Source organism: Phacochoerus africanus, chromosome 5, assembly GCF_016906955.1.
Source record: "Phacochoerus africanus isolate WHEZ1 chromosome 5, ROS_Pafr_v1, whole genome shotgun sequence".
NCBI lineage: Eukaryota > Metazoa > Chordata > Mammalia > Artiodactyla > Suidae > Phacochoerus > Phacochoerus africanus.
Window position 1 is genome coordinate 7,994,785 of NC_062548.1, and position 27,917 is coordinate 8,022,701.

Here is a 27,917-nt window from a genome sequence, read left to right on the forward strand (position 1 = left end):
CACCCCACTTGTTCATTCATTCATTCAGCGGATACTACTCAGGGCCTCCTGTGTGCCAGGCACGGTTCGAGGCCCGGGGAGAGCCGCGTGATTAGTACAAACACGGCTTCTGCTCCCACTAAGCCTGAGTCTTCTCATCAAACCAGCTCAGTTTCACAGCAAGGAAGACAGTCCTCAGGTGTGTGTATTTATTAGGCTGCTTTTTGTGATGCGTTACAGAAAACTTAACAAACCAGCTTCAAAAGGAGATTCCTTGGCTCATGGATCTGAAACCCCCGGAGGCAGGCTGGGCTCAGGCTGCAGGTCGGAGGTCGACCAGGGCTCTGGTCATTTCCTGGATTCTGTCCATTGCCAGCCCTCCACGCGGTCGGCAGCTTGCCTGTGCCTTTTCCACTTACATGCTTAGGTTCCTGCATCTCGCCCGGAAGGCACTGCTCTCCCCTCCCCCTTCATCTGGAGTCCTGGGCTTTGCTTTGACCCTCTCCAGGTTACAGTCCAGGGTGAGGGGGTACTGTCAGAGGTGGGGGCTCCATCCCACCTGGGCTCATTTCCTGGGCGTCTGCCAAACCAGGCTGGGTTAAGTGGAAGCCAGGGACACAAGTGTCGCCTCGGCATTAAGCGGCTCTTGCCCTCATGGGAAGGGGGTTGCTGGTACAGACCATCAGAAATTTCTGATTAAACCATCACTTGGATTTGCAAGGGCTGGAAGGCAGGGGTGGGGTGGGGTGGGGGGGCTGGGGGGGTGCCGATTGGTAACTGTCCTCAGTGTCCCCTCAGAGCCAGGAAGGCTCAGGTGCTCTTAATGGGGGTTAAAGTTCACAGACCACCCCCTGTGCTCACCTCAAAGTGCTCCTCACCCTTGGACTGTTTAATCCTCCCAACCCCGGGGGCAGGGGTGGAATTGTGTAACAGGAGCTGGGACATGTGAGCACAGGATCCTGCTGAGGAAGGGCACGGGGGACAAAGTGACCTGAGAGACACTCACTCCTGTCCTGCAGGATAGAGGGATGTTGGCTAGGTTGGGACAGGATGGGACAGGTGCTCTAGGCAGAAGTAACACCATGTGTCCGCAGGTGGGGGGTGGCTGCCCGGGGACCTCCTGAGATCCGTGAAGACCCCAGGCCCCTCTGCTGATGCTGCTTCGTGCCTGGCTGACCCGCCGAGCTGAATCCTAGGAAGGGGGCCTGGCGAGCTGAAAGGGGTTCCTGCATCTGCTCGCCGCCTGGCCACATCTCCAAGGATGAGGCAGAGGGCAAGGATGGAAGGACCCCTCGGGACTGCCTGGCGCAAGACCCCAATTCAGGCGGGGTACAAGGCCAGCGGGGTAACTTAAAGGCGGGAAGAGGGGCAGGAAGTCGGCCCTGAGAAGGTGCTGGACCAGCTGGGGGCGCAGCCCCCGTTTAGCAGTGAGGACACCGGCGGCGGGCGGGCCGCCTCGGCTGCCGTGACTACCCACACCCCGAACCCGGCGCCCAGGGGGCATCAGCTCGCGAAGGAAGAGATGGTCCCCGCGAGGCCGGGCCGGAGGCCGGCAGCGGCAGCTAAGTTGCTGGGTCACCAGCGCTCCCTCCCTCCGGCCACTGGCGGTGGTGGGGCTCGTGCGCGCCGCCCGGGCTCCGGTCCTCGCCCGGCGGTGCGCCCCTCCGCGAGCCTCCGTTTCCCCGTCCGCGAAGTGTCTGGACGGGCTGGGGAGGCGGACGCCCTCGGGGCGGCCGGGGTCCACGCAGCCCCCGCCCGGGAGGGTGGGCGGGACCTCGGCTGACCGGGTCCCGCCCCGTCCCCGCGGGGCTGAGCTGGGAGGCTCCGCCCCCCGCCCACGAGGAAGTGGCTGCGCTGCGCGGGGCCCAGAGCCGGTTCGGCGCGTCGACTGCCCAGAGTCCGCGGCCGTGGTGCCCCGAGGTGAGGGGGCACGGGGGCGGCCCGGAGGGAGGGGGGCGGAAGGGGTCGCGGGAAGGGGCACCTGCAGGTGGGGAGGACACTGGGGGGGCCGTCAGGAGATGTGGGGGCGCGGGGAGCTCGGGGAAAAGTGGGGCGGGGCCCCCCTGGAGGTGCGGGGGTGCGCGGGGCACGGGGTGCGGGTGGGCGACTTTCTCTGGGCGAGGGAAACGCACTGCTCCCGGCACTCTGCGCCCGCGGGGCGCCGGGTCCGCAGGTCCGCCTCCCCCTTCCCCCCGCGCCCGCCCTCCCTCCCTCCCTCCCCGGATCTCTTGGCCTCTCCCCTCCCCGGTCTCCCGACTTCCCCGCTCCCGCTCGCCCCGCCACCCCTGCCCTGCAGTCGGTGTCCCCCGTTATTTGGGGCCGCGCGGGCCCCACACCCAGTCACTTCCCCTCCATCCTCCAGCCTTCCGGGTTGCTCCAGCCGGGAAATGAGCTGGCGCCCCCGCCCGCCTCGCCCCTCCCTCCCGGCCGCCGCCCCCTCCGCCCGCCCTCCCCGCACCCCCAGCCCCTCGGGCCTGGTCTGAGGGGTTGGGTCAGGGCCGGGATCGCCGGGATCGCCGGGGCCGGGACACCCCCTCCCGAGCGACCGGGCGCCGGACCGGAGCGTTCCGAGCGGCCCCTCCCTCGCCAGCGGCGCGGAACCGTGACCAGGGCGAGGGCTGGGCCGGGACCTCGGGCGGTGACAGCGATACAGTAATAACTGGCATGGAGCAGCGGGAGCAAGCCTAGTGCGGACGCCTCGCCGGAGGCTGTCCAGTTATTCCAGGCTGTCCCCGGGTTCCTCCTGCCTGGCGGGCAGGGCTGGTTAAGAGCACCCCTGGCCGGCGAGCCCACGGGGACCAGAAGCTGGTAAGGGCCCCAGCTTCTCCTTCCATCACTGGCCACTGACCTTATTAGCAAGATAGCCGCCTCTCTGGGCTTCAATCTTTCTTATCTGGAAAATGGGAAGTTTTGGGAGTTCCCTTGCCGCACTGCAGGTTAAGGATCCCGAGTTGTACTGCAGCGGCCTGGGTCGCTGCTGTGACATGGGTTCGAGCCATGGCTCAGGAAATTCCATGTGCTGCGGGTGAGGCCAAAAAAAAAGGGGGGGGGGAGAAAATGGGAAGCTTTCAAGTTGTAAGGCTTAAATGTGGTCATGTGTGTAAGACACTTGGCAACATGCCAGGTACACACGGGGGTGGGGGGGGGAAACGTGTGTGCGCGCGCGCCGCGTGCACGCGCTATTACTGCCCTTGGTGCTGTTGTAAGTCTGGCTGCATTTATCAAGGGTCCAGGTGAACCTGATCTCTGAGCTTTGGGGTCAGAATCCCCAGCTGTACCATTTAGGAGCTGGGTGACTTTGAGCAAAACTTGGTTTTTGCCTGAATCTGTTTCCTCCAGTACAAAATGAAGGTTAAAACCAACACGAGAGAACTTCTTAGGCTTGTTTTGGTGGGTAAAGAGAGAACACGTATCAAAAGTCCTGGAGGTGGAGTTCCCGTCTTGGCACCATAGAGGCGAATCCGACTAGGATCCATGAGGATGCAGGTTCGATCCCTGGCCTTGCCCAGTGGTTTAGGGATCTGGCACTGCTGTGAACTGTGGTGTAGGTCGCAGACTAGGCTGGGATCCCACATTGTTGTGACTATGTCTGTGGCCGCAGCTGTAGCTCCAATTTAACCCCTAGCTTGGGGACCTCTGTAGGCTGTGGGTGCGGCCCTAAAACCAAAAAAAAAAAAAAAAAAAAAGTCCTGGATAAATTCTGACCATTTAAAAATGCCAAGTAAGTTAAACTACATATGTGTTTGCATAGGTCTTATCCCAGCATGTTAATATCATTATCTCTCTTTCCATATTTGTAGTCATCTGGATTTTTCTGTCCTGTCACCATTATAAAGAGGGTTGTTATGAACATGTTTGTTTAAAAAAACAAAACAAAACAAAAGGCCATTGGCTCTTTTTTTAGCATCAAAATGAATTGATGCCACCAAAGAGTGTTAACGATTTTTAACTTCCTGTTTGTGTTGTTGGTTCTGTCTGTTCCCACCCAGTTGGTTGGATTGAGTGTTATCACATTGCTCTTCAGGAAGGTGGAACAAATTAGCAACAAATGAGAATTTCTCCGCAGTCTTGCCAGCACTGAGTTTTGTGTGTTTTTCAGCTGTGTTTTGTTTGGACTGTACTAGCTGGTTCTTTATGGTGCCTTATGATTATTTGCTTTTGTTTCTTGACTTTGCCTGGTTCGTCAGACCTCAAGAGCAGAGTTGGGGAGAAGGTTGGCTGGTCTTTTGGGGGGCAAGAGGCTGTTCCCCACACATCAGGAAGTTAAGTAACAGTTTAGCCCTTGTGCAAAATGGCTTGCTGGCAGCTCCCTCAAGCAAGCATCTGAGCTGGGTGGGGACTTCCCTGAGTGCTTGTAGAGCAGAGATCCTGGCTCCAGGCAGCTCCTGCCTGGTTTCGTCCCAAATGCAGCCAAACCTCTGGATTCAGAGAAGCGGGGGGGGGGGGGGCTGCCAAAAGGCTAGGCTTTCTGAAAGCCAGAAAGAACCTCCAGCCAGTGCCTCGTCCAGCCCCAGCCTTTTCTGGATAGAGATGTGGGGGAAGTATTGGCAGAAGGCACCCAGCCAATATGGAGGGAGGCAGAATTGGAACCCAGCGTGTAACGAAGGGACGTGAGGCCTGAGACCCGTGGTGGGGCAGCTGTGGGTTTCGCCTGGCTTGCTTTGCATTGGAAGCGAGTTGTATTCTCCCCACATCCTCAGAGAGAACCCTTTCGATGGGAGATTTCCAAGCTTTTCTGATCACTGACCCTATCAGGAAAAAAAAACTTGAGCCCATACTCCCCAGTAAATATTTACAAATCACTTTCGGTGTACCACTGAAATAATAGGGCATGGTTGATAAGGAATATACCCCAAGATAGATGTGAAAGGAAGGATATAATTCATTCATGCAGCCACATTCAAGAAATATTTATTGAGCACCTACTATGTGCTGGGCACTCTCGTTGGTACTGGGGATGCGTCAGTGAACAAAACCAATGTCCCTGACCAGTGGATCTTATTTCCACGTCTTATATCCACATCCTTGGCATCCTCTGCAGGGAAACCCGTGCCCCTCCAGGCCGTCGTGCTGCTCTTCTCAGCGGCCTCGCACCCCAGCCCTGGTCATCCCCCATCTATCCATTCTGAGCACCCACTGTGTGCCAGAAGTGGGAGAAGTGCTCCAGGGAGCATAGAGGGAGCCTGGCTCCGGGCTGGTGGGGGCAGCTAGGAGCCAGCCTGGGGAGTCTGTTGGGGTTTGGCCTGTGCCCGCCCCCTCCACCAGCCTCACTCTGTTTCCAGGGTGATGTGGCTCCCAGTCCCAGGCCACCGCCAGAGCCCCTCCTCTCTCTGTCTTCAACAAAGGGGTCCGCAGGGCTAGCTCCCAGGGTCACAGTGATGAGTGGGTGGTTGTCCCGGAGGCTCTGGCCTCAGCCTGCCTTGTCTGCACACTTGGGCAGAGAGCAGCCCCCATGGCACCTGCCTCAGCGGGGTGGCTGGCTGGTGGCACCACCCCCCCTTGGCAGGTAGGGATTTTCCTGGGAATGATGGAGTCTCAGTTCCTGTGGCGGGGTGGCCTGGTATGAAGGCTGCCTTCCTGGGTCTGACCACACAGACTGGTCCCATGATCCCTGAGCCCCGGAGGCTGCAGTGGCTGGGGAAGCCACGCCCCTCTCTGGGTTCCCACTTCCTCATTTGTAACTGGTGGGGGTTGGGAGTCATCGCGGAGGCCCTGCTGGTTTCAGCTGCTTTGCAAAAGTTATGAAAAAGGGGAAACCCAGCTTCCTCTCTCCCACTCCCTTCACCTGTACCCCCTCCCTCCTTTATGGTATGGGTCAGTGGGCTAGGGAGTATTTCTGTCTGAATTTACGCTACAGTGTGATTGGCCGATAGGTCTGGTCTGAACGCCACCCCCCTCCCCAGCCTGTCCCCCTGCACTGTGGCATTTCACCAGCCCCTTCCTCTCCCACTTGAGAACCTTTGGGTCCCAGAAAACAATGCCCAGGGGCCCCAAGCCCTCAGCTGCCTTGTTTGCTAGCGTGGGGGCTGCTGCCCTCCGCAGACCCGGCCTCTCCATCCTCATAGCCTGGAGCTCTGAAATATCACTAGAGGGGCTGTCACAGCCTAGCCCTCACATCCCTCCCCAAGTCCCCACAAGGGGCAGAGCTGCCTGGCCCCACAACGAGGCTATAACAGTTGGAGCTGGGCAGTTGGGTTCTGCTCTGGGACCCCTGGGCTGGAGCCACAGGGTTTCTGCCTTCCGGGCTGGCGTTGGGGAGTGGGCTTCGGCCTTAGCACCCCCCCCCCACATTGGTGACCTTGGGAGACGGGGGTGGGCAGATGAAGACAGCTTGGTGGGCAGGCGTGGAGTTTCCGCTCGTGAGTCTTGTCATCTGCGGTGTGGACATGGCTGACCCCCTCCCCGGCCAAGCTGGTCCCCAGATGCAGCCGAAGCCTCGGGGAGACACTGTCGGTCCTGCTGACCCAGCCAGCGGCTCCAGCGCCACTTCCGGGGCCTTTGCTTCACACAAAGAGGCCTTATAAGGAGAGAGGCCAGGGTGGGGTGTGTGTGTCTGTTGCACACGCACATGTGCACTGCTCTAGAGGTGAGCCCCCCGCCCCCCCGCCCTGCGCGTACTCATGTGCATGTGCCCTGTGCTGCTTTAGGAACTTTCCAGGACTTCCCACTATGAATTAAAGCCGGAGAGTTCTCAGCAGCACGTTGGGTGAAGCTGCATCTTCACCCTCATGCCTGGGCCCTCACTCGAAGCTCTTCCTACCAGAGGGCCTGGGGAGTGACCCCGCTGGCAGAGGAGAGGGACCCCATGGTTCTAGCAGGGTGCCCCCAGCAGCCCTGGGGGGGGGGCCAGGGCATCTAATGGCAGAGGCAGCCAGGGTCCTGGGGACACCCACCTGGGCACCGGGTGGCTTCCCCTCGCTGAACCTCAGCCTCCGCATCCGCTCGCCGGGGCTCAGGTCGAGAACAAGGCGCATTCAGGAAGTGGTGTGTGGCTTTTTTTTTTTTTTTTTTTTAAACCCTGAAAAAAATAACTTACTCTGCTGTATATGAATGGCAATAAACAATTGCATTCATCAAATATTTATGGCATACCTACTATGCACCAGGCATTTAGGCACTGGGGACAGAAATGTGAACAAGTTAGAGAAAAATGTGTCTCCATCAAGCTTATTAGAGTCCAGCAGTGGGGGAAGCAACAGGCCGAATAAATGAGGACAGGGTAACGTATGTTCGAGAATTGATTATCTGTGCAGAAAACTAAATTGGGCGTGTGGGGGTGGGGCAGGCGGTGGCCTTGGGCAAGACTTGAATGGCAGCAGCCATCTGCCTGCGGGCAGCACGGGGAAGAGCTTTGAAGGCCGAGGGAACAGCCAGTGCGAAGGCCTGAGGCTCTTGTGCCCCAGGACGGCCCTGGTCTGGCTGGGAGGCCCACCCCTAAACAGGTGAAGCAAGATGGGTGCCGTCGCGTCCGTTATGGACTAAGAGCTGCCGTGTCATGAACACCTACTGTGTGCCAGGCATGGTGTGTCATCTTACTTCAGCTTCACACCTCTGGGGGCTAAGGTCCCCATTCCCGTCTTGTAGATGTGGAAATCGAGATTCAGAGAGGGTGTGTGATGTGCCCAGGGTCACACAGTTGGCAAGCAGTGCTGCCGGGCTCCCCCCCACTCACTCCCCACCCCCCACCCCTGGTCCCTGCAACTCTGGGGAGCTCAGGAAGTGATGCTGACTTTGGCCCTTTATGGATGAGCAGGACTTGGCCAAATACAACAGGCAGGCACCTGCAGCCCAGAGGGACTAGCCCGCCAGAGGGATATGCGGGGAGAGCTGGCCTCGGAGGCGCATAGGCTGTGGCCTTTCTTGCAGAGGGAACAGCATGTGCAAAGGCCAGGAGGCCTGGTGCGCCCCAGACACAGAGACTGGCCTCAGGGTGTGGGTTCAGCACGAAGATCCAATAGCAGGGGGCCCCCAGCAGCCCTGGGCGGGGCAGGGCATCTGATGGCAGAGGCAGCCAGGGTCCTGGGGACACTCACCTGGGCTCCGTGTGACTTCCCCTCAGCAGGACAGGCTGAGTCAGGGAGGAGTCACACCCTCTCGGGAGGCGGGGGGGGGGGGGGGGGGGCGGCCTGAAAGGACAGTTGCTGGGAGAGGTGGCCCATCTTGGCATGGGGGCATAGGTGGGCAGAGCTGGCTGGGAGTGAGGGTGAAGGGAGGCTAACCAGGACCCGCCCGGGGGTGGGGGGAGGCGGGGGTGGGGTGCTGAGCTGGGGGCGGGGCACCACTCTCCGTTTCTGGGATTGTTGAATTTCATCCTGGGGGGAGCGGCGGGGGGGCCACCCATGAGGAATCTGAGGCACAGATGAGTGATGATGTGGGGGACCGTGCCAGCACGCCCCACTCCCGGTCGTGGCTTCACCCACCGCCCCGTGCCCTCCAGTCCTCATCCATCCTCTGTCTTTGTCCCCTGGAGCCTCAGAGACAGCCTGTGAGAGCTGCGGAGGGACACTGAGGCCCCAGGAGGGAAGGAGGGCGCAAGGCAGGGGCCGGGGCAGGGCCTGGCTGACTTGGCTTCCTTCCCCGCCTTGGGCACAGGAGCCGAGCAGCCATGGCCTATCACAGCTTCCTGGTGGAGCCCATCAGCTGCCACGCCTGGAACAAGGACCGCACCCGTGAGTGCCCCGCCCTCCGCGAGATGATGGGAGAGGCTTCATCTCCGACCCTGAGCTTTTGGGAGGGGAGACCCAAGCAGGGCAGCAAGACTAGTGGCCGTGGAAGGTGGAGGCGAGAGCCCAGCCTCACCTGTGCTGGGCGCCCCTCCAGGGCCCAGGCCCTCTGCTCTCAGGCTGGGGAGGGAAATGTGACCTGCAGTGAAGTCAGCTCTAAAGAGACCTGCAGGGTGAGGGCCAAGTGATGGAGCAGAGGTGCTGGTTTAGAAAAAATGACCAGGGAGGGCCTTTCAGGGGAAGGTGACATTTGCACAGAGACTTATAGGAGGTGAAGGGGCCAGCCTGCCGAGGCCACAGCAGGTGAGAGGCTCCGAAGCCGCAGAGCCAGCAAGGCTGTGGCTGGAGCTGGGAAGCAGGTGCGAACTCCCGGGAGTGGCAAGACTGCCTGGGGGCATCGGGGGTGGCGGGTGCGGGTAAGGGGTTGTCAGCCCCTGCGGAGGTGTCACAAGGGGGGGCCCAGCAGGACCTGAGGGGCTTCGGGGGGCTCCTCCCAGGCAGAGAGTTGCAAGGGACAAGGTAACTGATCTGGCGGCCTGTCCAGGGTGTTCCTCATGGGGGGTGAGAGCCAGGCACGCACGCTTCCCCTCACTGCCCGCACCCGCCCGTCTCTCCCGCAGAGATTGCCATCTGCCCCAACAACCACGAGGTGCACATCTACGAGAAGAGTGGGAACAAGTGGGTCCAGGTGCACGAGCTCAAGGAGCACAATGGGCAGGTGACAGGTAGGTTGGGCTGGCTAGGGTCGCTCTCTTGAAAGGAGGCAGGAGGGATGGGGCAGGGCTGGACCGGCCAGGGCCTGCCCACTGTGTTAGGTTGGATAGTTTGGGTCAAAAGTAGCACAAACCCTGATTCAAACTGGCTGACGTTATAAAGGGATTGCATTGGTTTATGTTACTGAAAAACTCAGATGTTATCCAGGCTTCAGGAAGCGCTTGATCCAGCAGCTCAGCATTGCTAAGGACCCATTTCTGTCTCTTGGCTTGGTCTTCCTGCATGTTTTGTGATAGTTGGGAGAGCTGTAGCACCCCCAGAGCAACGTCCATCCTTATTATAGCCTCTAAGCCCCTCCTGGGTGGACACTGTTAGAACCACCTCTGCTTGGATGGCTTCGGTCTAGTGCCTCCTCTCCACCCTATAGGCATTGACTGGGCCCCTGAGAGTAACCGCATCGTGACTTGCGGCACAGACCGCAACGCCTACGTGTGGACGCTGAAGGGCCGCACGTGGAAGCCCACCCTTGTCATCCTGCGCATCAACCGCGCTGCTCGCTGTGTGCGCTGGGCCCCCCAGGAGAACAAGTTCGCCGTGGGCAGTGGCTCCCGTGTTATCTCCATCTGCTATTTTGAGCAGGAAAATGACTGGTGGGTGCCCGGGCAGGGCCAGAGTGGGCTGAGGGAGGTACCTGGGGCTGCAGATCAAGAGGTGGTGGGACAAGAGGGTCCCAAAAAGCACTGGCCGGGGCATCCAGACCCCTGTTCATATGTCCCTGGGCAAGGGTGTTCCTCCAGACCTCGTAGGTGAGGCAAGGGGCTCCCCGCACAGCCACTGGCCCTCCCACTGCTCCGTCTCAGTCATAAGGCCACAGGCCACACCAGGGCTGCCTCTGCAGGGTGGCACTAACTCTGCACACGTTTTGGCATTGACGCCCCGCCCCCAGCAGCCCCCTGGACCGGCGTCTGTTGCCGTCCCCACTTTACAGGTGAGCAGAGGCTCTGGGGCAAATCACTTGCCCAAGACGCCCAGCCTGTCCCGCTCCAGGGCCCACTCACAGGCTCCCAGTCACGCCATGATCTTCTCCCCTGGGTCCCTGAGAGCAGAGGCCAGGCAGGAGGTCAGGCTGGAGCCCTGGAAACCCAAGTTCAAATCCCACCCTGGCCAGTTAGCAGCCACGTGACTTCTCCTTACTGAACCTGCCCCAGAGTTGTTGCAGGGCTTAAAGGAGACCAGGGCTGAAGTTCCCACCCTGGGTGAGAGCCTGCTCATCACCCGCCTGAGCTGCCAGAGCCTGGCCCCGCCCTCCTGGGACTCCTATGCAGCCTGCAGGGCCCCGTGGGAGCCTGAGTCTCTGGGGCAGCGAGGTGGGCAGGTGCCCCTTCTGAGCCTCTCCCCCTGCTCCCTGTTTGGCTGCCCTGTCCAGGTGGGTGTGCAAGCACATCAAGAAGCCCATTCGCTCCACTGTCCTCAGCCTGGACTGGCACCCCAACAATGTGCTCCTGGCCGCTGGCTCCTGCGACTTCAAGTGCCGGTGAGGCCCTCCCACCAACTTGGGGACAGGGATCGGAGGGTGCAGGGGAGCCCCATCCTAAGACTCCCGCGCCCCACCTTCCAGACCAGCTCTCCTGCTGGCAGGGTGTCCCGGGGCCTCAGTGGAACTTCTGTGAGGGGTTGCTCTGTGAAGGTCGTCCCTGGGTCCTCTCTCCAGCCTCTGGGGAGTCTTCGTGGGACATGCCCCCTTGCCACCTCTGAATGGCAGCAAGATTTCTTTCTAAGGCCCTTGTCTTGGGTCCATTAGAACCTCCCTCCCCTTCCTTCCAGCTGAAGGAGAATGAGTGGGGCGTACTTTTTCACACTGAGGGGTGGATGGCTGATAGACTGGGACAAACCCTGCCTCGCTCTTCTGACTCCTGGAACGTAGCGCCTCCAATCGCCCTTGGCTGCTTGTCACTTCCGGGCTCAGCACCTCTGGGTCTCCCGAGGCCTCTGGCTCTCAGTTCCAGGCAGACAGCCTGGGGGTTCTGAATCTCCCCCTGGGAAAGGAGGCCACGGCAGGCACCCAAGGCCCAGGCGTGTGGAGGGTGGCGTCCCGATGCGGCCCGTGGGTGGCTGGGTAGGGCGCTGGTATGCTGGCACCCTGATCTGTCAGGTGAGCCAGGCGGCCCCGGGATGGAGTTGAGGGTTATGCTGGGAGAGGGCTGGGCAGGAGTGGACGCGGGATTGGTCCAAGGTGCAGGGCAGGAGGGAGGAGGCAAGCTAGGGACTGGCTGTGGAGCATGGGGCCAGCATGAGGGGCACCAGGACATGTCCTGGGCTGCGTCAGCCGTGGCTGGTCAGTCCACAGGTGTGGGCTCGAGGGCCCTGGGAGTCCCTGGACCCAGACGTGTCCCTGCGATCGTGAAGGTGCAGGTCATGAAAAGCTGGCTCTGGCAACCACACACTTGGCCGGGCCGGTTTGGGAGAGGGAGTCCCTGGTGGGGCCCCTCCCAGACGCCCAGTCACCCTCTAATTTGCCTGTCCTGGCAGGATCTTCTCAGCCTACATCAAGGAGGTGGAGGAGCGGCCAGCACCCACTCCCTGGGGCTCCAAGATGCCCTTCGGGGAGCTGATGTTTGAGTCCAGCAGTAGCTGCGGCTGGGTGCACGGCGTCTGCTTTTCAGCCAGTGGTAGCCGCGTGGCCTGGGTCAGTCATGACAGCACCGTGTGCCTGGCTGATGCCGACAAGAAGATGGCGTGAGTACAGGTCACCTGAGGGGGTGGGGCAGCAACCAAGGTGCTGGACACGAGGGGCCGAGGGGCCGGGGGGGACTCACATCTCTCTCTCACTCAGCGTGGCGACTCTGGCCTCTGAAACGCTACCACTGCTGGCTCTGACCTTCATCACGGAAAACAGTCTGGTGGCAGCGGTAAGGGGGGACGGGGCAGTCACCGGTGACCGCAGGTCTCCCAGAGAGCCTGGAGATGCCCAGGCAGCTCTCTACTTTGTCCCCGCTTCTGCTTTCCGTCCTTCTTGTCTCCCTCCCATCCATCCATCCATCCATCCATCCATCCATCTTTATTGGTCAGAATAGGTTAAAAAAATCTCCGGTTGCAGTGGCTTCACACAGTAAATGTGTATTTCTCGCTCAGTTTGAATGTCCAGCGTGGGTGCTGGGTGGGGCCTCTGCTCACCGTAGATGGAGGCTTTGTCTCCGGGGTGAGGAGGGGGAAGTGGAGACCTGGGCCCTGGGTCCTAACCTGTCTGGGTACATCCTCTTGGCCAATGCAAGTGACGAGGCCACACCTCGCTCAGGAATGGGTACCTGTAGCGGGAGGACAGTTCTACTGGATGTTCAGAAAGCCACTCCGCCCCCCCCCCCCATCTAGCAAGCCTCTTTTCAGGCCTCAGCAAACCTACCCTCCCAGAGGGAGATCAGGCCTGCTTTGCCTAGAGACACGTCCAGCTGTGGGGTCTCTCCCAGAGCAAATGTAACCATCCCAGCAGGACGTCCCAGGGGAGTCCCAGACAAGCGCTCTCAGCTAGAAGCTGGCCTTACTGGTGGAGCGGCTGCTCCTAGATGCTCAGCCCCAACAATCTGGTCCCTCTTACTCTACCTGGGGTGGGTGGCTTTGTTTCTGAGTTGTCGTCCGCTTCCTGGTGCTGCATCCAGGTTCTGAATCTGGCCTCTGGGACCCCCAGATTCATGGCTGGATTGCCCCCTACCCCCCTGTCCCCCCACTGTGCCTCCCCTTGGGCCCATCTCCCTTGGTGGAAAACGGGGCGCCGCGCCTGCCCTCGGCCAGCGCTCCATGGGCACCCCGCCCCGCCACAGGGCCACGACTGCTTCCCGGTGCTGTTTACCTACGATGGCGCCGCGGGGACGCTGAGCTTCGGGGGGCGGCTGGACGTGCCCAAGCAAAGCTCGCAGCGCGGCCTGACGGCCCGCGAGCGCTTCCAGAACCTGGACAAGAAGGCGAGCTCGGAGGGCAGCGCGGCGGCGGGCGCGGGCCTGGACTCGCTGCATAAGAACAGCGTCAGGTGAGCGCGCCGGGCGGGCTCCTCTCCCACCCGCCGCCTCGGAAGAGGCTCAGACTCTCGAGGCTGCGCAAAAAGAGCATCAGCGGAGCGCGGAGCAGGCAGCCTCGCTGTGGGGCCTCGGAGGGCGGGGGTCTCCAGGCTGTAACCAGCGGGCCCCAGGGGAAGCGGATCTCGTTCTAGAACCTGGAGGGGCGGAGCGGGGCGGGACTGAGGGCCCGGCGGCAGCCTCCTTGAGGAACTGGAGTGAAACGGCGCCGGAGCCCCCCCCCACCCGCGCCCCCGCCCCAAGTCCTCCCAAGCCAGCCACAGGGGTCCACCCCACGGCAGGTTAGAGGGAGAAGTGTGGCTTCGTTTCCACTTGGTAGCACGCCTCTGTCACTCTAAGCCCCAGCCACGCGTGTCCTGAGCTCTTGGCACGCTCCTTGCCCACTACTGCGCATCCCTGAAGCGGGCGCAGGAGCCCCGTCCTGGGATCCTTCACAGCCCGTCTGCTGGGCACACGTCCCTCATTGGAGCAGGCTCCCCCAGAAGTCCGGGAGCTCCTGGAGGGCAGAGTGGGTGGGAGCCTCGCACGGGCACAGGCGGGGATCTGTGTGTAAAGCCCTCCTCCCCTCTGCAGCCAGATCTCTGTGCTCAGTGGGGGGAAGGCCAAGTGCTCGCAGTTCTGCACGACGGGCATGGACGGTGGCATGAGCATCTGGGACGTGAAGGTGAGGCCACCCCCGGCCCTCTCCCCTCCCCCACCCATTCTCCCTGGCAGCAGGCCGGGGTGCCCCAGTCCCTCATTCCTGCAGAAGGGCACCGTGATGGGAGTGGGGGTGGGACGGTAGCCCCTTGCCATCTGGGCCTTGGCACCTTTCTTTAGGGTTGATCCAAACCCAGGTCTGCCTGAATCGGAAGACCAGGTCCCCTGTCCCTGCTCAGGTCCCTGGGTAGGGTGTCTGCAGCACAGCTGAGAACCAGCCTGTCTGTTCTGCTGTCTCCTTCCAGAGCCTGGAGTCAGCCTTGAAGGACCTCAAGATCAAATGACCCGAGAGGCGTCTGCGCCCTCATCCCAGCTGCTGGGGGAAGAGGGTCGGGAAGGCTAAGGATCGCTGTGCTGAATGTTTCTAGGGTACCAGTCCGGGTCGCCACAGATGCTGCTCCCTGGGGGTGGGGGGTGGGAGAGGCTTTTCTTACCTATTGAAGGAACAGTTGCCTTTTTCTTAAGGAAATGCTTTCATTTATTGTAAAAAAAAAAAAAAAAAAAAAAAGTCCCCCAAGCACTCTGCTGGTCACGAACTGCTTCCAACAAGGAGGTAATAAAAATGCAGTTGTAGAGACGACGCTCCTGTGTCTAGAAGGAGGGTTAGTTTGGGCAGAGCTTTGGTAGCTTACTTTTGCTTGCCAGCAAAACTGCTCGTTACACCCAAGATGGTTAAACCTCCCCAGTGTGGTTCCTCCCTGCGTGGAGTCCAGCCTGGGAGCTGCCAGGACCGGACGTCTTTTCCCGCCACTCATTCCGTTGCCGGACTCCTAGACAGGCGGTTGCACATTCTAGGCCGGTTCTGGGCTTTAATGGAAACTTCTCCCTCGATGTTTGCAGTTGATTTCTAATAATGGCTCTTTTTTCTTCTTTTTCGGCCACCCACAGCATATGGAGTTCCCGGGACAGGGATCAGATCTGAACAGCCGTTGTGACCTAAGCCGCAGCTGTGGCAGTGCTGGACCCTTAACCACTGGGGATCGGTCCTGTGTCTCAGTGCTCCCAAGACACCACGGATTCCGTTGCACCACAGTGGGAACTCCCAATTGCTCATTTCTTAGGATGATTTTTTCCCCATCCCTGTTATACTCAGAAGGTGTTTTTGTTTAGCCACATGCTTTTTAGTTACCTGTTGAGGTAATGATGTTTTTCTCTTAGTCTCACTAGGGAATGAATTTTATCACTCTCCTTAATTGTCACATCTGCAGGACACACAGTACCTAAAGCTGCCTCCTCCCCCACTGTACTAGGGCCTTCTCTCAGGATACTCTCCTTGGAGGAAACCCACTGATTTTAAATCAGGAGATAAAAACCCTCAGTGCCCAGGAGACAGCTCAGGCCACACGGTTCCCCTTATTTTTACCAAGTCCCTGCTTGGCACCCAGTCACCTCTCAGGACTGCGTGGAAATGACACCTCTGTTTAGGAGGTGGTGGCCCTCTCGGAGGGGTGCATAAGCAGGACAAGCACTGCGGCCGAGTCTGCAGGCACCCATATGATGGTGCCCAACTGCCATCCTGCCATGAACAAGGGGACACCTAGTAGTCATGCACCAAAACCAAGGCTGTCACCACCAGGGGGCAGCTGGAGGACAAGACACATCATGCTGCGTACAGGTCCCTGGCCCCTGAGGTGTCTCCCAGCTCAGAAGCCAGGGGTCCAGGCCCGGGACTGAACCCTGTGGGGTGGGCCTGCCTGCGCGTGACACCATGTCCTGCTGGGTGAAGCCAGGGAAGGGGGCCCAGAGACGGATCCCGGAAGCAGGATTACGATAATGTCAAGTTTAATTTGCCAAATATACAAGTTGGGTTTGTGGAGCATGTTTTGCCTGGGTGCTACACAGTAAACAGGTTTCCTGAAATGATCCGCGGGCAGGGTTAAGAGGGGGCCCGGGGCCTGGCCAGGGTGGGGGAAGGGGGTGAGAAGGGCAGAGGGGGAGGCCTCAGCCGGAAGGGACTGGTGGGGGAGGAGCCATGACCCTCGGGGACCCAGGGGCACCGGCTCCCAGACGACAGCCCCTCTGAGTCAGCACCCAGGAACAGACAGGGGGCTGGCTCTTGCACACTTGTCAGCAACGACTGTGCCCCACTGCCCCTGCCTCACTATCTACCGGACAGATGGAAGCTCTTACCCCACAACCCAGGCACCCCCACCCCCACAAGGGTTCGGAAATCTAAAAACAGCCAAAACATTCGAATGGGTACATATGAAATGCTGTCCTGCATCTTTCTGTCTCAAAGATAGCAGCTGCCCCCCCCCAGCCCCCCCACCCACCATCCCCCCAAACGATTTCTGTGCCAAGATGAAGAGGAGGTCCCAGGCCGTGGGGGGGCTCCTCGCCATGAGGGGCTGCTGCAGTGGCGCCGGGGCACAGGGTGGGCGAGACACGGCAGAGGTCCTGGCAGCGCAGCCCGGTTCCCTGGTATCTCCTCCCACAGGCGGCTACTTATTCAGGGAGAGCGACTGCATTCGTTTTCCTGACAAGGTTGCATCATCTTTTGCTGAGGAGCAGGAAGGGAAGGAACTGAGACCAAAGGAGACACCTCCCCACACACAGCCCTGCACGCCCAGAACCCTACAAGTGTGGCCCCAGAGGCCCCGGAAAACATCCCGTGCGCCGGGCTCGGCGGGAGATGAGGAGGAGACCTGGGAGAAAGGCCCGCCGGACGCCCTCCCACGGGAGCCACCGGCCCCAGGGCCCGGACAGTCTCCAGCCGGCGAGGCTGCCCCTTCCACACAGGCTCTACTGGGCAGACTGGGAAACTCCTCTTGTTCTACCCCCCAAGCAGACCCGTGTAATTCCAAGCCCCCCCTGGGGTTCTACACTCCGGCATCAGCAGCGACACGCAAACGCTGACACACGAAGGCCCTTCCTGCTTGGGGTGTGTGAGACAAGAGCTACAGTGGGGGCTGAGGAAACTCGGTGACAATGCTCGGGGATAAACTGATTCCCACCTCGAGGCCAGCGGCAAGACAGCAAGATGGCAACACACACTGAAATCCAGCCCACCCCCCCCAGGCCCCTCAGACATAGGGCAGTGACCCCAGGCAGCGGTCCTGCTACACCGGGCACCAGAGAACCTTCTAGCCTCGGAGGTAGGTGCATCCTGAGGCCTCCCTCAGCCCCGGCACCCCACCTCCATCTGACAGGCAGGCTTGTGCGCGCACGCACACACACACACACACACACACACACACACTCACTCACTCACTCACTCTCTCTCTGGAACCGGAGTCGGGCCACCACACCGGGCAGGCTTACCTTTCCTCTCTTCTTCCTTCTTCCTGGCAGCCTCCTCCCGCTGTTTCCGGATGATCGCCAGCCGCGCGAGGTCGGCCTTGGCTTGCTCTGTCTTCCCCGCTAAATGCATTTTCATGTAACGCTCTTTTGCTTTCTGCTTCTCGATTTCTTCTCTGATTGGATAAAACAGTGTCACAGGGGACATCGTCCCCACCATTATCAGCTGAGCTGGACTCAGAACCAGAATAAAGACCAAGCACTCAGGCCTAGGGCCCAAGGGGGGGGGGGCCCTCTTCCCTGATGGGCACTCACCAAGCCAGCAAACAGACTGCCGCCCTGCACCCCAGAGGGGTTTCAATGGTGAGAGGGAAGCCGCTGGAGGGGAAGAGTCTTTAGCAGCCTCCAGTCACACCCCAAGCTTGCGGGCCTTCCCCACGGGACTTTCAGAGACCCGAGCTGTCATGGGGTCAGCACAGCACGGATTGTAATCCAGCAGCCCAGGCAGGAAAGAAACCAGCGCAGCTCTCCCTCGTGACCCTCACCTCCTCTAAGGGCCCTGATGTCACCTGCTGGCCATGAAAACGCAGGGAATGACTTGTTCAAGACCCCAGTGTGCAGGGCACTTTAGTAGCTGGTTGCCATCCTCTCTCAGCCTATGAGGGAGCTCTCTGCAGGTCCATTTCCACGTGGGGCAGCTGGTGGACCTCTCTGCACTGCGCTGGACAGCAGAGGCCCCAAATCTCCTCCCTGTCCCCATGGCTGTGACCTTAGGGCTGGATGCAGGTCAGAGCAGGACGAGGGAAGTGTCCCCGGAATGGGACATCCTGGAGGAAGGGACTGTAGCCTAAATGTCCATATCCCTGAGGATTATTTAATGCAGTGCTCAGGTCTTCATCTGCTGATCTATTGTCTTTGCTGCTTCTTCAGCCAAGCCCCCAGCATGCAGACGTTCCCAGGCCAGGGATCGAACCCGAGCCACTGCAGTGACAAGGTTGGATCCTTAACGTGCTGCACCCCAAGGGAACATCTGCTGTTCTACCCTGCTGTGTTCCCACTGGTGAAAAAAATTATTTTGTTTATTTTTTGGAGAAGCTTCTATAGGGCCTTTGGGCTGCAGCTGCCTCCCAGCCACTGGGGACCTCAGAGCCAGGAAGCGAGGGCAGAGGAGCTGGTGCCTCAGCCCCCAGCCCATGTCATGAGGCCCAGCAGCAGAGGTTACCTTTCTCTCCGGGAAAGTTCCTTGGGCCCGTCCAGGTCCAGCTGTGTGACCTTTTTGGTTGTCTGTGCCACCCGGTTGGGGTTCTCAATGTCGATGAGCCCTTCCACGCCCTTGCGCTTTTGCTAAGACAGGACAAGAAGCTGGCCGTTGGAGAAGTCTGGTCCCAGAGCCCCTGAGGGCCACTCCGCCCGCACAAGGACAAACTGCTGCTCCCCCCGCCACCCAGTTTGTGTGCAGCTCAGCCTGCGCCTCATGGCAGAACAGCACTAGGAGCGTCTTCACAGCCTGGGAGGCATGAGGAGAGCCAGTGCTTGTGTCCACAGCCCAACCTATGCCCCGCCTGCCACCAGGGAGCGCTATCCCACTTTCAGAAGTGGCGGGGGGGGGGGGGGGGCGGGGGGGTCACAAGGGTAAAATAGGTTGCCTAAGGGACTGGGAAGCAGACAGATAAGATGCGACCAAGCCTGGAGTTCCTGTCGTGGCGCAGTGGTTAATGAATCCAACTAGGAACCATGAGGTTGCGGGTTCGATCCCTGGCCTTGCTCAGTGGGTTAACGATCCGGCGTTGCCATGAGCTGTGGTGTAGGTTGCAGACGCGGCTCGGATCCTGCGTTGCTGTGGCTGTGGCTGTGGTGTAGGCCAGCGTCTACAGCTCCGATTCGACCCCTAGCCTGGGAACTGCCACATGCAGTAGGAAGCAGCCGTAGAAGACAAAAAAAAAAAAAAAAGATGTGACCAAGCCCGACTCAGCACAGTGACTCCCTCACTTCCAGCTCAGCCCTTGACAGCAGTTTTCCAGGGAATTTCACACCTGACTGCAACAAGCAATGCTGGGTCCCCAGAGCAGGATGGGCCAAGGATGCTCTCAGGACTCATTCCAGATCCTGGCCATCCAGGTGAACGGAGGGAAATGTGACTTGGGAATGAGCCACATAAGTCTACAGGTTTGGGGAGCTGGCACAAGAACCTGGAGCTTGCACCTGCCACCTGCCCTGGGGAGGTTCAGAAAGAAATGAGAGCACAAGTTTTCGAGGTCAGAGGTTTGACTGTCAATCCAGCTTTTCTATTTACTCATTCATTCGCTTTTGTCTTTTTAGGGCCACACCCCTGGCATACGGAAGTTGCCAGGATAGGGGTCAAATCCAAGCTGTGGCTGCTGGCCTACACCACAGCAACGTGGGATCAGAGCTGCGCCTGTGACCTACACCACAGCTCAAGGCAATGCCAGATCCCTAACCCACTGAGCGAGGCCAGGGATCGAACCTGCATCCTCATGGAACTAGTTGGATTCGTTTCTGCTCCACCACAACGGGAGCTCCCTAGCCTCTCTAAGAGACCAGGGAGACCGCTTCCAAGCGACAGGTAATCTGACCACTGGACAGAGCTCCAGACACTACATGTACACTCCTCCACTTGAATACCTGACGTCGGAAATGTAACTTGTCTGAAACAGAACCCAAGACTCACCCCTTATGCACCCCATGCCTCCCCACAATCCTAAACACAGCCTGTTTCCTTCACTCAGCCCTCTCTCCCAACCCTCAGCAAACCCCAGTGAGTGTATCTAAAATATGGCTTGCACCTGACCCCCTTCTCCACTGCCAGGACCACTACCCTAACGCAACTCGTCTGGATTCCTGCTGACATCTCCCTGCCGCCTCCCTCAATACCCTACAATTTACTCTTTGCACAGGAGCCAAAACCATCTTCTATGAGCAGTTCTGGTCATCTCTCTCCCACTTCAAGGTTTCTAACAGCTGCCTACTACCTACCCCAGCAAAACCAAAAGCCCTTCAACAAGCGTTCAAGGGCAGCCCTTGCCAACCTCTCTCATTTTTTTTTTTTTGGTCTTTTGTCATTTTAGGGCCACACCCCATGGCATATGGAGGTTCCCAGGCTAGGGGTCTAAGCAGAGCTACAGCTGCTGGCCTACACCACAGCCACAGCAACACCAGATCCGAGCTGCATCTGTGACCTACGCCACAGCTCATGGCAACACTGGATCCTTAACCCACTGAGCAAGGCCAGGGGTTGAACCTGCAACCTCATGGTTCCTAGTCAGATTTGTTTCTGTTGTGCCACGACGGGAACTCCCCCTCCTCATTCCTAACCACTCCACTTCTTACCCACCAAGTCACAGCCCACTAGCCTCTCTGTTCCTTGAATGTGCCCAGGTCGTTGCCACCCCAGGGCCTTTGCACTTACTAACCTGACTGCCTCCACTGCTCTGCACAATCTTTGCCAGGCTGGCTCCACCTTGTTTTTCAGATTCCAGTTTAAGAGTCATCTCCTCACCACACACTACTCCAAGTGTCCTCGGCCCCAGTCCATTCTACTCATAATACTTCTCACTACCTGAAACCTTACTGTCATTTACGTCCCTATTGTCTGTATCTCCCTATTACAACATAAAACCAGAGCAAGGACTCTGGAGTTCCCGTCGTGGCTCAGCAGCAACCAATGTGACTAGTATCCATGAGGATGAAGGTTCGATCCCTGGCCTCCGTGGGTTAAGGATCTGGCGTTGCCATGAGCTATGGGTGTAGGCTGCAGACATGGCTTGGATCCAGCATTGCTGTGGTTGTGGTGTAGACTGGCAGCTGCAGCTGCGATTTGACTCCTAGCCTGGAAATTTCCATTTGCCGCAGGTGTGGCCCGAAAAAGAGAAAGAAAGAGAGGAAGGAAGGAAATTAAACAAAAAGCAGGTGCTCTGTCTGCATGTGTCACTGGGACTGGTCATCAGCTGACGAGTGTTGGTTAAATAGGTGCATCGGGGTCCCAGGCCCTCATCGGACCCAGTACCTGGTAATCATCTTCTTCATCCTCACTCTCATCTGAATCTAAGGATTTCTTCTCCTTTTTGGGGTCACCTGCAGCCCCATCTCCACCTTCTTCTCCTTGCTCCTCTTCTTCCTGTTTCAGAAATGGGCAACCTGAGGAATCAAAAGTACGAAACAGACCCCCAAGACTATGATCCCCAACACCCACCCTGTGGACTTTGAGACAAGAAACCCCCAGACAGCTGGGCCCAAACATAACAAGAGCCCGCTTCCATGACGTGGCTGCCGGTGGGCGACCTGGGCCAGAGGCGGCCCATCCACCGGCTCCACAGGCCAGCAGCCCTTCTCAGTCCAGCGCCCCCCACACGCCCCTAACAGGCCTGGCTCCTCTCAGCCCAGGCACCTCGGACAGCCTGGGTGAGCAGCTGTCCCCCGGGGTCCAAAGGACTTGGCTATGGGAGTGGAAGCCCTCGTCCTGCTCAGCTTCCCTCCTGCTCTCCCCGCTGCCATGTGCAGCTGCCAGACTGCCCTTGTTTTCCTGGGCAAGTCCTCCTCTGCTTTCCATGCCCACCGTCACTGGCGGGCCAGTCCCTCCAGCCTGCCCACACAGAGGCCCTGCTGTGTGGCTTCCCACATACCACCCTGGCAGGCCGCTTCCTCCCACCAGAACAGCCCTTACAGAAGCTGCTCGTACTCCCCCCGCAGCGCCTGCCCACACACTCTCTCCAAGGTCCTGTGCAGCCGCCAGCTCCCCGACCAGGCCCTCCTCCCCCCCCCTCGTTACATGTGGCCTTTTCCTTCTCCCCAGCGCTTCGCAGCCCCGCCACGCGTCCAACCTGACCAAGCTCTCTGTGCCCTCAACCAAGTGAGGATCTAACTCTGCGGGAGGGACTCGGACACCAACGACGGGAACACGCTGTTTCCTGACAGCGGGCTGGCAAAGCACCGCGGGAGCAGAGCAGCGGGACCGCCTGAGCTGAGGCGGAGGAGGAAGGGTGAGTGGCAGCCGTGAGAGTCACAGGGGAGGGACGCGGAGCAAGGTCTGCAGGGACGACTCTGCTCTGCCGCACTGGGATGCGGGAACAGGGCATCCTGCCACACTGGGGTTGGCAGCAGTCCTGCGTGACTGGAGCACACAAGCAGGGGTGCTGAGGGCCCGAGGTGCGGATGGGCAGAGGCTGGCGAAGGGAGAGCCCCACAAAGCAGGAACAGGACCAAGAACGGAGACCCGTCAAGGCAACCGTTGCTGAGGGAACCACGTTCTACCGGATCCAGGCAGGGTGGCTCCCCTTGACTGCCACTGGTTGTTCTAGGACTCCCACATGCTGCTTCCTGCTGCCCGGCCACCCCCCAACCAAAGCCTGGATGTTGGCTTCTTCCTAAGGATGGGTGGTCCTTGCCCGGCCTCTCTGGGTGCCAAAGGCAGGGCGACACCCTGGGCCACTGGCGTGGCCTGGACAGGCACGTACTCACCCGGGCCTTCTGCTTTTCAGCCTGGAGCTGTGCGTCGATCTCCTCGGGGCTCGTGTACTGCCTCGCCCGGCCTTTGTGGCCTCCCTTTCTCCCTGCACAAGGATTGGCAGCTTAGGAAAGTGGGAGGGAGACAGATTCCGTGATTGCCCTGAGCCCCAGGCTGTGTCCTGTTTGAGGTGCTCTTATCAGAGGCTGCAGAGACCTCACCTGCCCCTCACCAAGCACCACCCAAAACCTATACTTTCCCCACCCTCATGTGTTCAAAAGGACGAAAGAGGCAACACTTGACCACCTGATGCAGCACCAAACTGTGAGACCCAAGAGGAGGACTGGGGGGAGGGCACATGGCATGGAGTGACCAGCTCATCCCCTGGTCCCTTAGAATCGAATGCAGTGACCCAGATGCAATCCTGAGAATGTGTGACACCTGTGCTTTTTTTGCTTTTTTTTTTTGGTCTTTTTAGGGCTGCACCTGCGGTATATGGAAATTCCCAGGCTAGGGGGTCGAAAAGGAGCTGCAGCTGCCTACGCCACAGCCACAACAATGCCAGACCCTTAATCCACTGAGCGAGGTCAGGGCTCAAACCCCCTGGATACTAGCTGGGTTCCTTACCGCTGAACCACAATAGGAACTCCACTGCAGTGCTTTTTACTTGCAATGTTCTTTCACAGCCATTTGATCCCTAGATTAAACCTGTGGTGCCCCATCACAGCTGGTCCGATTTTACAGACAAGAAAACTTGAGACTAAAGCAAAGGAGGAATGAGCACAAATGCTGAGTTCAAATCTCAGCTCTACCACTTACTAGCTTTGTGACTCTGGGCAGGTATTTAAGCTCTCAGAGTCAGTTTCTTCACCTGTGTCCCTACCACACAGGGTTGTCATGAAGCTGGATTTAACACGTGTAAAGATGCTGGGACAGCGCCTGGCACTGGACAAGCTCTACAAAAATGTTTGCTATGATTGTTACTCTTCCAAAATAGTGGGGAAAAACCACAAAGCCACTGATCCACATCAGCAATTTACTACAGGTGTCAGGGAACAGAATTAAGTTACTTCACGTTCTCCTAAGTGGTATGCTAGAGAAAACTTAGAACCTACAAGAGAAAACTTTCTTGGGCTTAGAAATACAACTGGCAAAGTTAAAGTTGAAAAGAGACTACCATCTAAAAGTTAAAAACGTGACTAGCAATTAAAGTTTATCACAGAGAGGAGTTCCCCTCATGGTTCAGTGGTTAACGAATCTGACTAGGAACCATGAGGTTACGGGTTCGATCCCTGGCCTTGCTCAGTGGGTTAAGGATCTGATGTTGCTGTGGCTCTGGTGTAGGCCGGCAGCTGTAGCTCCAATTTGACCCCTAGCCTGGGAACCTCCATATGCCGCGGGAGCGGCCCTAGAAATGGCAAAAAAAAAAAAAAAAAAAAGTTTATCACAGAGAATCAGTTTTATGTCTGACCCTCTTGAGTCAAGATATTAGACTGACCCCTGCTAAAGCCATAAGCCAGTTTTATAGGAGGGTGACACCCCCTCAGCTGGTTCTGGAGGATGCTAGCTAGGGTGGCTGTGCCTAGCAGCCATTTCCACCTCTTCTGGGAGCTGCAGCCCACCTGACTTCTGCTGGGTCTCTCACTGAGAGCAGAGAAGCTGTAATTAGACAGCCAGAGCTGTGCCAGCCTCCACAGACAGTAGCAGAGATACTGGCCTCCCCTGATTTCCTGGACAGCAGCTGCAGAGTTATAATTGGGCTGCTACAGACCACACCACCCATTTTTAATGACTACCCTGGGTTCCCAGGGGTGTCTCAGGCTATGCTCATCAAAGTCCTATTGTGATGGGAGAAGGATAAGCTGGGAGGATGGAATTAACACATACACAGTACTAGATATAAAACAGATAACAAGGACCTAGTGTACAGCACAGGGAAGTCGACTCATGTTCTACAATAACCTACATAGGGAAAAATGAGTCTATGTATAACAGCACTTTGCTGAAATTAATACAAGACTATAAATCGGCTATACCCCAGTAAAATTTTTTGTCTTTTTAGAGCTGTACCCACGACACATGGAGGTCAAATCGCAGCTGTAGCCGCTGGCCTACACCACAGCCACAGCAACGCAGGATGAGCCGCACCTGGGACCTAGACCATAGTTCATGGCAACACCAGATCCTTAACCCACTGAGTGAGGACAGGGATCGAACCTGCGTCTTCATGGATGTTAGTCAGATTCATTTCCGCTGAGCCATGATGGGAATTCCTCCGGTAAAATTAAAAAAAAAAAAAAAAAAAGTCCCATTGTGAGCAGTTCCTGCTGTGCTGCAATGGGATTGGCGGTATCTTGGGAGTGTTGGGATGCAGATTCAATCCCCCGTCCAGCACAGTGGGTTTGGGATCTGGCATTGCCGAAACTGGGGCTTCGTTCATCTGATCCCTGGCCTGGGAACTCCATATGCCCCAGGGCAGTGAAAAAATAAAGTAAAAAGTAAAAGTCCTGGAGTTCCCGTCGTGATGCAGTGGTTAACGAATCCGACTAGGAACCATGAGGTTGCGGGTTCGATCCCTGCCCTTGCTCAGTGGGTTAACGATCCAGCGTTGCCGTGAGCTGTGGGGTAGGCTGCAGACGCAGCTGGGATCCCGCGTTGCTGTGGCTCTGGCCTAGGCCGGTGGCTACAGCTCCGATTGGACCCCTAGCCTGGGAATCTCCATATGCCGTGGGAGCGGCCCAAGAAATAGCAAAAAGACCAAAACAAAACAAAACAAAACAAAAGTCCTAGTGTGAGAAATCAAGCTTGCCATCAAAAAGCCCATCTTGTCTTGCCCTCTTAATATTCTAAGTAATATAAACAACTAGAAATTTACTACAGGCTCTCATCCCACCTGCTTAGCTATGGAATGCTCTTAGCTTGGTCTACGGCACCTGTTAATCAGAAGCTCTCCGTGCCTTTAAGAATGCTTCAGTTACTTATCAGCAACAAGAGCTGATTCTTTGCCCTGGGAGAATTTTATACTTTTTTTTTTTTGAACATCTTCGAGCTTTCTTTTGGTTTTCAAGCAAATTACTACAAGCAAGAAATGTAAACTTCACCCATAAAGCTTTCACAAACCCAAAGGCCAAGTTATTTAAACAAGAACCCGTATTTAGGATTTACTTTTTTTTTTTTTTGGTCTTTTCTAGGGCCGCTTCCCTCGGCATATGGAGGTTCCCAGGCTAGGGGTCTAATCAGAGCTGTACCTGCCGGCCTATACCACAGCCACAGCAAGGTGGGATCCGAGCTGACTCTTCGACCTACACCACAGCTCATGGCAACGCCGGATCGTTAACCCACTGAGCAAAGCCAAGGGTCGAACCCGCAACCTCATGGTTCCCAGTCAGATTCGTTAACCACTGAGCCAGGATGGGAACTCCCATATTTAGGGTTTTCTAACTGTGACCACCCCACCTTAACGCAAATTATCTATCTAGTAAGACTCTTAAAACCAGAACTCTGGAGCTGGAAGAGCTCATGGAGTACCCTCCTTTTGCAGGAGACTGAGGAACACAAGAGACATGGCTTTTTCCTACCATGGAATAAACCAGTAGAGAGCTAGGTTTAAAGGGATTCAGCACTGTAAACCCCAATTATCTCTGGGAGTAGAGAATCAGGAAATCATTTAGGTTTGAAAAGACTCCAAGCAGGTCTTCCTGTGGGCTGATGCATCTTAATCAACATGACACACAAGCGACCAATATTAACTGAACATCTGTTCCATGCAGAAGGTGGCCAGGCACCATGCGTGCTCTATAGTTTTATGACCCCGGCCCCAATTCTCCAAGCTAAGAATTATTAGACAGGTGTTCCAGATGGGGAAAACAGGCTGGAAAAAGTTAAATAACTTGTGCAAGGCCACAAGATTAGACAGTAACACAGCTGGGCTTCAAGTCAAGAGCTGTTGACTCTTAGGGGGAAGAGGATGGAGGACGGTCTACAATGGACTGGGAAGCCACGGATGATTTCTCTTCTTGGCCGAAGAACTGGCAAAGTCTTACAAATAACAATAGTTAATGCTAACGGGGCACTTAAAGACTGTCCTGCATCGTACTGCACCCTCCACGTGGGTTACCTAACCTAGTTTAAGTCTCCCATCAGTATTATGAGGTAGGTACACTCCTAACCGCTACCTGCAAGAGAGAATACTAAGACACGGTTAGGTTAACCGACTGGCTGCTCTAAGGCACACATCGAGCCGCTGCCGAACAGAGCAGTCAAAACTAGGTCTCGCAGGCTTAAGAACATCAAGTAAGGTCGCAGTAGGCAGGCCTGGCTAGCCCGGAGCCCACGTTTTATGCGCGAGGCAGGCGGGCCCGGCACCGGCGCGGGACGCGGTGACTCAGTCTCCGGCGAGCCTGAAAGCGGGAGGACCTCCAGATCCCCCAGGCCAGGAGAAGAGCGCTCTAGATCGGCCTTCCGCGTCGGCGAGGACCCAGAGCCTCCAAGTTCCCTCGGACGCCCGAGGGAGTGGCTCGAGGCCCCCACAGTCCTCAGTTTCCCCAGTGGGACAATTGGGCGTCGAGGCCCAGGCCTGGCCCTCGGTCGGCGCGGACGCCCTCCCTCTGCGCCGCTGGCCGAGAGGCCCGCGGGCTGAGTGGACAGCGGGAGCCTGACTCGGGCAGCTCCACTAGGCCCTCCGGCCACGCGCGCCCGCCCCTCACCTCCTTTAGGCATCTCGGCTCCGGCGGCTGCGGCGGCGGCGCCTCGAACTGACACCGGAACCGGAAGTGCCTCGGGCTCGACTTCTTCCGCCCGGCCAGTTTCCCCCCCCCCCCCACCCCGCCCTCCCTTCCACGCCCCGCCGCCGCCGCGAGGACCGGGGACCTCAGGGAGGCCAGACTGTCCCACGCGCCGCCTGAGCCGGGGCTCGCCCGCCTGCTGCCGGGCAACAGAGCTCGTAGTCCCTCTACCCACGGCCAGCGGAGGCGCGTGAGCCTGCCAGTCACCCCCCGGGAAGCGAGGGCAAAAGGAAAGAGCGGCTCTGGAATTCTA

General features: G+C 58.1%; 2 protein-coding genes and 1 long non-coding RNA gene across 5 annotated transcripts; 2 read left to right on the plus strand and 1 right to left on the minus strand.

Annotated features, from left to right (window-relative positions):
* The first annotated feature begins 1,768 nt into the window (after positions 1 to 1,768).
* On the plus strand, positions 1,769 to 14,762 carry ARPC1B (actin related protein 2/3 complex subunit 1B). 2 transcript variants are annotated; one of them, XM_047779545.1, is made up of 10 exons: positions 1,769 to 1,899; positions 8,572 to 8,648; positions 9,323 to 9,427; positions 9,844 to 10,066; positions 10,843 to 10,950; positions 11,946 to 12,152; positions 12,250 to 12,325; positions 13,232 to 13,437; positions 14,057 to 14,147; positions 14,428 to 14,762. In XM_047779545.1, exons 2-10 carry the CDS (start codon positions 8,585 to 8,587, stop codon positions 14,464 to 14,466), a joined length of 1,119 nt encoding a protein of 372 aa, XP_047635501.1. In that variant the 5' UTR covers positions 1,769 to 1,899; positions 8,572 to 8,584; the 3' UTR covers positions 14,467 to 14,762. The 2 variants fall into 2 exon arrangements, with proteins under 2 accessions (XP_047635501.1, XP_047635502.1); XM_047779546.1 differs by lacking the exon at positions 1,769 to 1,899 and adding an exon at positions 2,663 to 2,787.
* Positions 14,763 to 15,947: 1,185 nt separating this feature from the next.
* Positions 15,948 to 27,665, minus strand: PDAP1 (PDGFA associated protein 1). The gene is made up of 6 exons (XM_047779549.1): positions 27,587 to 27,665; positions 22,895 to 22,986; positions 21,444 to 21,554; positions 18,642 to 18,763; positions 17,444 to 17,595; positions 15,948 to 16,682 (listed from the first exon to the last, which is right to left on the minus strand). The coding sequence occupies exons 1-6, from the start codon at positions 27,597 to 27,599 to the stop codon at positions 16,624 to 16,626; spliced, it is 549 nt and encodes a 182-aa protein (XP_047635505.1). The 5' UTR covers positions 27,600 to 27,665; the 3' UTR covers positions 15,948 to 16,623.
* LOC125127058 (uncharacterized) lies at positions 16,678 to 23,308 on the plus strand. 2 transcript variants are annotated; one of them, XR_007134850.1, is made up of 2 exons: positions 16,678 to 17,277; positions 22,230 to 23,308. It is a non-coding gene; the product is annotated as an uncharacterized LOC125127058 (long non-coding RNA). The 2 variants fall into 2 exon arrangements; XR_007134849.1 differs by lacking the exon at positions 16,678 to 17,277 and adding an exon at positions 21,549 to 21,838.
* Positions 27,666 to 27,917: the final 252 nt, after the last annotated feature.

Excerpts from the sequence above, each read along its gene's own strand:
- ARPC1B (XM_047779545.1), top strand. The coding sequence starts at position 8,585 with ATGGCCTATCACAGCTTCCTGGTGGAGCCCATCAGCTGCCACGCCTGG. Across the intron at positions 8,649-9,322 it reads CTGGAACAAGGACCGCACCC|AGATTGCCATCTGCCCCAAC; the intron begins GTGAGTGCCCCG and ends TCTCTCCCGCAG. Across the intron at positions 10,067-10,842 it reads TTTGAGCAGGAAAATGACTG|GTGGGTGTGCAAGCACATCA; the intron begins GTGGGTGCCCGG and ends TGCCCTGTCCAG.
- PDAP1 (XM_047779549.1), bottom strand. Across the intron at positions 18,764-21,443 it reads ATGAAGAAGATGATTACCAG|CAAAAGCGCAAGGGCGTGGA; the intron begins GTACTGGGTCCG and ends GTCCTGTCTTAG. Across the intron at positions 16,683-17,443 it reads GAAGGAAGAAGAGAGGAAAG|CAAAAGATGATGCAACCTTG; the intron begins GTAAGCCTGCCC and ends CCTGCTCCTCAG.